The following is a 9,702-nucleotide window of genomic DNA, read 5'->3' on the forward strand; positions in this document are numbered from 1 at the left end:
TAAAGGCCGGGCAACCTATCTCATAAGGTAGGCCACCGGAGCCCCCCAGCGCTGGGTGGTCCATAGCGGGTCCCACTCGCCTATCCGATTGATGGCGCGCATCGTGTCGCCGCTCGATGGTGGTTCCAGCGTCTTCGCAGGCTCGCTCTTGGAGAACTTGGCGTTGATCGCGGTGCGTCCGTGGATCGGATGACGCTATGGATATATCATCGCAAGCGTCGTCCCGATGGACCGGCACTCACGGTGGTTGGCGTGGAGCAGGAGAGTGCACCGTAGGCGGAGCACCTCCGGTCCTTCCAACAATGGCATGTGGTGGCTCGACGGAGCGCCGGCCGGACGGCCCCATAGGTCGCGGCTCATCTTTGGTGGCGATGCCAACAAGGCTCCGGATGATGGCCCTCCACTCGCCGAGCATTCCAATAGCAGGAGGGAAATTGAGGAGTAACTGCGCGCGCTAAGGCCTCTGACGGCGTGGGGGGCAGTGACACCCGCGTGGACCGTGACGCGCTTCGACTTCTAACCACATTAGAAGGAGCTCTATCATGGCCCTGCGGCTGTACGCCTTCTTCGCCAGCGCCTCGGTGCGCATGTTGGCCTTCTTCGCCAGCGCCTCGGTGCGCAGGGCTCTTCCCGTGGCAGCGCCCGGGGTCACTGGTGTGGTGACGCCGTTCGTCGCGCACGGCCTGAGAAGAGTGCACTGTGGGCGCTGGTGTGGGCATCTTGGAAGTCGCCGTGTCGCCCGCATGCGGCACGACGACGCTTTTGGAGGCACTACAAAAAAAGACACATCCGTGACATTTTGGGCCGAACGAAAAAAAATTATGTCATACATATGACACTTCTATGACGATAATTGTGACAAAACCCGGTATCATCATAGATGTGGTGGGCTCCTACTTCTATGACAAAAAATCATGATAGAAAATGGGCTTTTCGTCCTAGGCGGGCCGGGGACGCAGCTGCATGACATTCTTTGGGCTGTCCATGATGGAAAAAACCCTGGTAGAAGCGAGGGCGAGGAAAATTTCGGGGAGTTCCCGGTTACGGTGGGAGGTCGGGGGCCGAGCGATGCGCGTTTCTCTCGTACACGTACGCGCGTGTGTGCGTGGCGTTGGCTCTAACTGAACCCAAGCGAGGCGTTGGGCTCTAACTGAACCCGAGCGATTGCACTGCAGGCTACGCGTTACTGAATCCGAGCGATCGATCAATGGTTGTTAACTGAACCCGATCGAGCGATTCCTTCGCTACTGCTGCTAACTGAAGCCGATCGATTGGATTAACAGTGAGCGTTGCGGGGGGGGGGGGGGGGTTGGATGAACAGTGAGCGGTGGCGTTGCCTCTGGATGAACAGGACCCCGTATGTGTGGAGGGCTGGATGAACAGTAGATGGTGGAGGGGTGCCCGTGGAGGGGTGGTTGAACAGTAGCCGGTGGAGTAGTGCGCGGTGGAGGCTGGATGAACAGGAGCCCGTGGAGGCTGGAGGAGGTCGACGGTAGCCCGTGGAGGCTGGAGGAGGTCAACGGAGGAGATGAACAGTATCCCATGGAGTCCCGTTTTGCGGTACGCCACACCCCTCCCGATGAACAGGACCCCCGTTTCGACCGTCGCGCTCCAACACAAGTCCGTTTCGTCCGATTTGCGGTACGCCACACCCCTCCCGATCAACAGGACCCCCGTTTCGACCGTAGGAGGACCGTTTCCTCCGTTTTGCGGTACGCCACACCCCTCCCGATCAACGGGACCCCCGTTTCGACCGTAGGAGGTCCGTTTCCTCTGTTTTGTGGTACGCCAGACCCCTCCCGATGAACAGGATCTCGTTTCGAACGTGGCCGGTCGAACACAAGGCCGTTTCCTCCATTGTGCTGTACGCCAGGCCTCGTTTCCATCGCCTGTTCCATCAAAGCCCTACCGATGAACACGACCACGCATTCCGTTCTGACCCAGCCGGTTGCTCCCCATGAACACGACGACGACGTTGTTTCTCCGTTCCGACCCAGCCATGTACACGAGCCCTGGCCGTACGTATGCGCGAGTAGGCGTTCGAGACCCCGCCCGTATGTACGTACGTGGCCGTATTTTCTTTCCTGCACCCTGGCCGTTGTACGTACGTGTACATGCTAAGTGCGCGCCTCTACTACGACACGTGCGCGCCTCTATAACGACCAGTATGTACATACACATTCGCGGCCAGAATGACAACGCTACGTACGCTTCGACCAGGTTGGTCCCGACTGTCAGGCACTTCCTTGTCGGCGTTCTGGGAACGGGGGTCCCCAGACTTGCCTGCCTGCGGCCTGCGGCGTGGATCAAGTAGTGGCCCAGTACGGCCCATCTTCATCTACTCGAGGACAAGACCCTCGCGAGGGGCCAAGCCTCGCGGGGTGGACGACGCAAGGCCTCATCAGGCGTAGTCTCACCAGCCAGGCTCGCGAGGGGGCGGAGAGATCAATGCAAGGAGTACCTCGCGAGGTGTACATGACGTAAGCCATGACGACCAAGACCAGGCGGGCGTCAGGCGGGCGCCAGCCTGCGCAGCGTCCTCGTTTCCTCTTTTGTGCAAAGGAGGCAAGCGCGGGCGCAGAGTACCGAGGCATCAGGGAAAGGTTACCGTTTCGGTGCAATGAGACCAAGACCAGCAGAGCGGCAGGACGGAGGTCACCGTGGAGCCCAAGACGGCGTCATCACTAGTGCTTTTGGCAGCCGAAGACCACCTTTAGTCAGGATAGCTTGTACTAGTTGTCCCCTTTCAAGATGGCCGTTGTTGGCGCCCTTCCCGCTCAATATTTGGGAAGAGGACCAGGGCCTCTATAAATAGAGCTAGCCACCACAGTAGAGAGGGATCGATCCTTCTCAAGTAGAACACCACACCAGCTCAAGAACACCTCTCGCGAGGCTTTTCTTCCCCTGTACTATTCTTCATCAGCCCTTGAGGCAATCCACCACACCACACTCTGGAGTAGGGTATTACCCCACAACGGTGGCCCGAACCAGTATAAATCTCGTGTCTCTCGCGTTGTTCATCGTCTAGCCTAGATTCTTGCGAGGCGATCGAGCGTGGATCGGTAGGGGGAAAATCTTCGCGTGCACCCCAGTGTTCGAATCATAAGGGTCTGCCGAAACCCATAATCCAACATTTGGCGCGCCAGGTAGGGGTGCGCCGGAGCTCTCCTTTCCGTCGACTCGCTCTTCATCATCACCACTCTCCGTCCTCATAGCGGACAACACAGCACCTGCTCCCGCCGCCGGTGCCGGCGCGGGGGCTAGGGGGCTCCGAGCACTGGCCCCCGCCTTGTGACAGGTGCAGTGGCTGAGCAAGTTCAAGCCAGAGATGCCACCGTGCTATGGCGGTGCGATGGACCCGCTAGCCTTCCTGCTGGCGCATGAGGAAGCTGTCCTGAAGGCTGGAGGTGACGACAGGGTCATTGCCAACTGGCTCCCCATGGCCCTAACCGGTGTTCCTCGCATGTGGTTACTCCACCTGCCGGCAGCGTTGGTAGCCTCCTGGGAGGAATTGCGCGACCTCTTCCTCACCCAGTATGCTGCCCCGGCGCCCCCGGTCGCCGCAGCTCTCTTGGGCGGCTCGCAGGCGCCGCCTTCGAGCCGCCACATCAAGTCGTACGTCCGCCAGGTCGGCGCCGTCCTCGCGCGCTGTGAAGCCCCCCCCCCTGGCTGGGCGGCACCTGAGGCCGATCTGACCTTCAGCTCGGACGACCACCCCGCCAACGCCGCCTGCTCGGGTGCGCTCCCAATGCTGTGCACTCCCACCATCTGCCAAGTGGCTGTCACCAGGACCCTCATCGACGGCGGTGCCGGCCTCAACATACTCTTAGTGGAGGCCTTCAGCCTCCTTCACGTGCCACCGGAGCGACTCCGACCCAGCCAACCCTTCTCGGGCGTCGGAGGTGGTCCCTCCGATTCCCTAGGGCAGATCCGCCTCCCGATGAACTTCGGCACCCGCGACAACTTCCGCACGGAGCTGGTCAACTTCGACATCGCCCGCATCGGCCTCCCGTATAACACCATCCTGGGGTACCCTGCCTTGGCCCAGTTCATGGCAGCGACCCATCCTGGCTATAACCTCATGAAGATGCCAGGGAGCGGCGGCGTCCTCGCCGTGGCCGGAGATACCAAAGAAGCTTTGTAGGTGCTCAAGCTCGCCCTCAAGACAGCCGCAAGCGGCGCAACCCGCCGACGACTCCGTCCCCAAGGCCAAGGGGGCTGTGCTGGCCAAGAAGAAGCAGTTGTTCACCCAGGACAAGGCGGAGACTAAACAGGTGCCGGTTGATGAGGACGGGTCATCTGGCGCCACCTTCACCATAGGCGCCAACCTCGACCTGGACCAGGAAGAGGCGCTGGTGAAGTTCCTACGCTCGGACAAGGAGGTGTTCGCATGGGAACCCAAGCAGCTTGTGGGGGTCCCGAGGCAGGTGATCGAGCACCACTTGAACGTGTGCCCCAATGTGCGCCCCATGAAGCAGAAAGCAAGGCGGCAGTCCACCGAAAAGCAGGCCTTTATCGTCCAAGAAACCCGCAAGCTGGAAGCGGCAGGTGCCATTCACGAGATTCGCTACCCCGAGTGGCTGGCGAACCCAGTTGTCATGCCAAAGAAGGGGGAAAGGAGCGCACGTGCGTCGACTTCACCAACCTCAACAAGTCATGCCCCCAAGATCCATTCCCGCTCCCTCGCATTGAGCAAATCATCGACTCCACCGCTGAGTGCGACCTACTGAGCTTCCTGGATGCGTTTTCGGGCTACCACCAAATCAAGATGGCGGTGGAAGATGTGGAGAAGACAGCCTTCCTGACCCCATGTGCGGTGTACTGCTACACTTGCATGCCGTCAGGGTTGCACAATGCGGGTGCAACCTTTCAGCAACTGATGCATATCGCCTTGGGCCGGCAACTCGGGAGAAACGCTGAGGCCTATGTCGATGACATCGTGGAGAAGACTCGGGAGGCCAAGACCTTGATACAAGACCTAGAAGAAACCTTCGCGAGCCTTCGTGAAGTTGACCTGCGGCTCAACCCGGAGAAGTGCGTGTTTGGTGTTCCTTCCGGCAAGCTCCTGTGTTTCCTCGTTTCCCACCGGGGAATCGAGGCTAACCCTGAGAAGGTCAAGGCGATCGAAGACATGAGTCCTCCCCAATCCCTCAGGGAGATGCAGAAGCTTGCTGGATGCGTGACGGCGTTGGGGCGCTTCATCTCCAAGCTAGGGGAACGCCCCCTGCCTTTCTTCAAGCTGATGAAAAAGAAGGGCCCGTTTGAATGGACGCAGGAGGCCGATGAAGCGTTTCAAGACCTCAAGAGATATCTGACCAGCCCTCCTGTGATGGTGGCACCGCGCCCCCTCGAGCCCTTGGTACTCTACCTCACCGCCACGCCTTACTCCGCTAGCACAGCTCTCGTGGAGGTTCGGGAAGAGCGTCGAGCCAAGGCAGCATTGTGCCCGGTCACAGCCCCAGCCTAGGCGACGCAAGATCAATAAGGCCTTGCGGAGACCACGGCCCCGGCAGACGGAGTCCAGCCACAGCAGGAAGACACCCCAAGGACCGAAGAGGCTGCGCCAGGCAGCCAGGCGCTGGGGGCTCAGCCCCCTCAGGAGGCGCAAACCCCTCCGGAGGGCTCGGGCCTTACCAGCACACCTACTCTTGTCAAGCACCCCGTGTACTTCGTCAGCACGGTGTTGCGGGATGCAAGGGCCCGATACCCCATGCCTCAGAAGCTCCTACTTGCGCTGCTGGTGGCCTCGCGTAAGTTGCGGCATTACTTTCAAGGTCACCCCATCAAAGTCGTCTCGGCCTACCCGTTGGAAAGGGTACTCAGGAGCCCCAATTCGGCCAGAAGGGTCGCTGAATGGAACATCGAGCTACAGGCATTCCAACTAGAATTCAGCACAACCAGGGTCATCAAGGGAGCCGCCCTTGCAGATTTTGTGGCGGAGTGGACAGAGGCGCCAGGGCTCGAAGCAGGTGAAGATCGGTCGCTTTCCCCAGGAAGCGAAGCACCAGACGGTTGGGTCATGTACTTCGACGGAGCATTCTCACGACACGGCGCGGGAGCCGGCGCAGTGCTCGAATCCCCTACTCAGGACAAGCTCTATTATGTCGTGCAGCTCTGTTTCCAGCATGGCGAGAAGGTCTCCAACAACATAGCAGAATACGAGGGCCTTATAGCGGGCTTAAGAGCTGCAGCAGCGCTGGGAGTGAAGTGCCTCACCATCAAGGGAGACTCACAGCTCCTCGTCAATTTCTCCAACAAAGTATATGAGCCTAAGGACGAGCACATGGAGGCGTATCTTGCAGAAGTGCGCAGGATGGAAAAGCAGTTCCTAGGGTTGGAACTGAAGCACGTGCCTCGCGACGCCAACCGGGAGGCTGATGCCATCGCCAGGGGAGCATCGAGGCGGCAGCCACAGGAGCCTGGCGTTTTCGAGGAACGACTCTTCAAGCCCTCAGCGGCACCGATGCTATCAAGCGCGACACAGCCTCAGGAGGAACTCCCCCAACCGCCGGTCTCAGGAGCTCCGGCCTGTGGCCCGGCCTCAGGAGTGCGCTTGCTCTTGGCGCTGGAGCCCCAGGAAGGATGCTGGACCATGGAGCTCAAGGATTACCTGATGCAAGGGACTCTACCGGAGAAGGATGAGGCCGTGGAACGTATAGCCCGACAGGCCACAGCTTACTCCATCCGAGACGGAGAGCTTTACCGAAAGCGGCCCAATGATGTTTCCCTGCGTTGCATCTCCAGAGAGCAGGGGAAAGAGCTGCTGGCAGACATCCACGGTGGAGACTGCGGGCACCACTCGTCGTCGCGGACACTCGTCGGCAAGGCATTCCGCAGCGGGTTTTATTGGCCTACAGCACTCGACGACGCAATCGAGCTGGTGAAGGCTTGTGAAGCCTATCAATTCCACACCAAGAAGATTCAGCAGCCAGCTAAGGGCCTGCAGACCATCCCGCTCTCGTGGCCGTTCGCGGTGTGGGGCTGGACATTCTGGGCCCGTTTCCACGGGCGCCAGGGGGCTATCGCTACCTCTACGTCGCCATCGACAAGTTCACCAAGTGGGCAGAGGTGGAGGCTGTCCGCACCATTCCGGCTGGCTCCACGGTCAAGTTCATCAAGGGCTTCGTAAGCCGGTTCGGGGTGCCCAATCGCATCATCACCGATAATGGTTGGCAGTTCACTAGCAACCTCTTCAAAACATATTGCACTAACCTTGGAACGCAAATATGCTACGCCTCGGTGGCACACCCTCGGAGCAATGGCCAGGCCGAGCGCGCCAACGCGGAGGTCCTGAAGGGCCTCAAAACCAGGACCTTCAAGAAGAAGCTGGAAGCCTGCGGCAAGGGCTGGTACGACGAGCTCCAGTCTGTGCTATGGTCCATCTGCACTACCGCCACCAAGTCGACAGGCGAAACCCTGTTCTTCCTCGTCTATGGGGCAGAGGCGGTCCTCCCTCACAAGGTCAAGCATCATTCCGCGCGGGTCCTGGCGTTTGACGAGGCACCACAGGACGCAATGCGAGGGATGGATCTCGTGCTGGGGGAGGGACACCGTTGGGAGGCCGCGCTTCGAGCGGCAAGATACCAGCAGGCGCTGCGGTGATACCACTGCTGCAACATCTTCCCTAGGACTCTCGAGGTAGGCGACCTCCTGCTTAGGCGGGTGCTCTCCAGGGAAGGGCTGCACAAGCTCTCGCCCATGTGGGAGGGCCCGTTCAAGGTTGTTCATGTTTCCAGACCTAGCGCCGCATGCTTGGAGACTCAGCAGGGGGTGCCTATCCCAAACGCATGGAACATCCAACACCTTCGGAGGTTCTACCCATGAAAGGCCCGGTGCCTGTGAAGAAGGCCAATTGTCAGGTGGTAGGTGCGACATATGCCAACGGGTGGCTTATCATTGTGGGAGCCAGTAAGACGTCGTCGGTGCCTGGAAACGGAATGAGGCGAAGACATGCACGCCGGCGAACCTTACCCAGGTTCGGGGCTCTCCGTGGAGATAACACCCCTAGTCCTGCTCTGCGGGGTCTCCGCATGATCACTAGATCAAGACAAGTAGCTACAAGTGCTCCTTGAGCTGTCGGGTTAGAGGGAGAAGAAGGGCAAGGCTAGCTCTCCTTTTCTCTCTATGTGGTGTGTGTAATTCTATGAGACCAACCCTTTGCATGGGTGTCCCGGGGGGTTTATATAGGCCTACCCCCCAGGGGTACAATGGTAATCCGGCTGGGCCCGGGTCCCAGCCATCAGTGTCTATGCTCGCCGGCTTCTCCGCCGGTCATTGGGGCCCGCCGACTGGTGGGTCCCGCCGGCTGCCGGCTTCTTGGCCGGCACGCCGGCCCCACCGCATGGGTGCTTTGTCGGCGGCTGGTTACTGTTGCCTCGCCTCTGATGACGAGGGCTTTGTCGAGGTAAGCATGGCTACAGTGTCGCCGCCTTGCGAGCTCTCACTGTAGCCTTATCTCGTCTTGTCTCCTTAATAGGGTGCATGCTTCGAGGGAGGGAGGTAGCCGGCTGTTGGGAGCCGGCCACATCCCTGGCCGACTAGAGGAGGCCGGGCCGTCTCCAGATGTCTCCCTGGCAAAGGGGCCCGCCACCCGCGGGCCGTTTTGGCACCTGTCGTGGGTGACGTTGGGGCCAACATGGCTACAGTGTCGTGCCGGACGGGGGATGGCTGGCCCGTACGGCGCCCTGTGGCCATGCCTGTTCCGGGATTCGGGGGTAGTGGGATGTACTGCGGCCACGCCCCATCCCATCACCATTATGTGGGTACAGTCTTAGTGGGTGCAGTCTTGGCCGGCTTCTGGGAGTCGGCTTTCTTCATGGCCGGCTTCTGGGAGTCAGTCCTCTTGGGGCCGGCTTCCTGGAGTCGGCTATCTCGTATCTTTCTTGGGGGAGGTTTTCTGAGACTGGGTCGCCTTCTGGGAGTCGGCCCTGGGGATAGCCGGCCGGGGGAAGGCGGCCCTATGCTTTGTACGCTTGAAGGCTCGAATGCCCTGATAAATTTTCGAAGAGCCAGGGGGAGTCGATTAGGCTACCCGTGGCCATTTACTCCAACAGTAGTCCCCGAAGCTGATTTGGCTTCGAGGTTGAGTGGAGGTCGAGAAGCTCAGGCAGCTTCTTATCTTGATGAGCCAGCAGGAGGGAGCTGGCTCCGGTTGGGCGTGCCGTCTTGGCGAAATTTTTAAAGTCGGAACGCGGGAGTCTGTTGGCGCGTGCGCCGGGCTGCGGGCCGGCCGCTCGCCGCCTGCGAACCACGTGGCATCCCCTAGCTGAAGAGAGCCTGCCAACCCACGCGCGTGACAAGACACCGCCGCAGGCCAAGGGCCCACCACTCCTACGCCTAGGCCCAGGCGCGGATTCTTTGTGGCCCAAAGCCGTCCGCACGTCTTCCGGCGACGGTTTCCGCACGTCTTTAGGGCGCAGTAATCGCGGGATGTGGGGGAGTGGGTGCAGTTAATCCCACGTCCCACCCCACTCCTCGCCTCCTCGGCTTCGCCGCACGAGGCTATAACTAGGGGGAGGAGGGGAAGCGGCAGACGCTCGCATGCTCCTCTCCTCTCCGCCATCTTCTTCCTCCTGCTTTCCCTCACAGCTGCGCCTCGCCGCCGCGCCGTCCCACGCCACCAGCCGGCATCTGGCCACGGCGCGGGTTCCTCCGCCGCGCCGCCTGCTCGGGGCGGCGGGCAGAAGCGTCGTGCCGCGTCGG

At 60.5% G+C, this 9,702-nt stretch overlaps 1 protein-coding gene across 1 annotated transcript; it reads left to right on the forward strand.

The window, feature by feature from the left end:
* The first annotated feature begins 6,283 nt into the window (after positions 1–6,283).
* LOC141041129 (uncharacterized) lies at positions 6,284–7,602 on the forward strand. Its single transcript, XM_073507239.1, has 3 exons — positions 6,284–6,653; positions 6,858–6,973; positions 7,267–7,602. The coding sequence occupies exons 1-3, from the start codon at positions 6,284–6,286 to the stop codon at positions 7,600–7,602; spliced, it is 822 nt and encodes a 273-aa protein (XP_073363340.1).
* Positions 7,603–9,702: the final 2,100 nt, after the last annotated feature.

Source organism: Aegilops tauschii, chromosome 2, assembly GCF_002575655.3.
Source record: "Aegilops tauschii subsp. strangulata cultivar AL8/78 chromosome 2, Aet v6.0, whole genome shotgun sequence".
NCBI classification, from domain to species: Eukaryota; Viridiplantae; Streptophyta; class Magnoliopsida; order Poales; family Poaceae; genus Aegilops; species Aegilops tauschii.

Excerpts from the sequence above, each read along its gene's own strand:
- LOC141041129 (XM_073507239.1), top strand. The coding sequence starts at position 6,284 with ATGGAGGCGTATCTTGCAGAAGTGCGCAGGATGGAAAAGCAGTTCCTA. Across the intron at positions 6,654-6,857 it reads GAAGGATGAGGCCGTGGAAC|CACTCGACGACGCAATCGAG; the intron begins GTATAGCCCGAC and ends ATTGGCCTACAG. Across the intron at positions 6,974-7,266 it reads CGCTCTCGTGGCCGTTCGCG|GCCGAGCGCGCCAACGCGGA; the intron begins GTGTGGGGCTGG and ends AGCAATGGCCAG.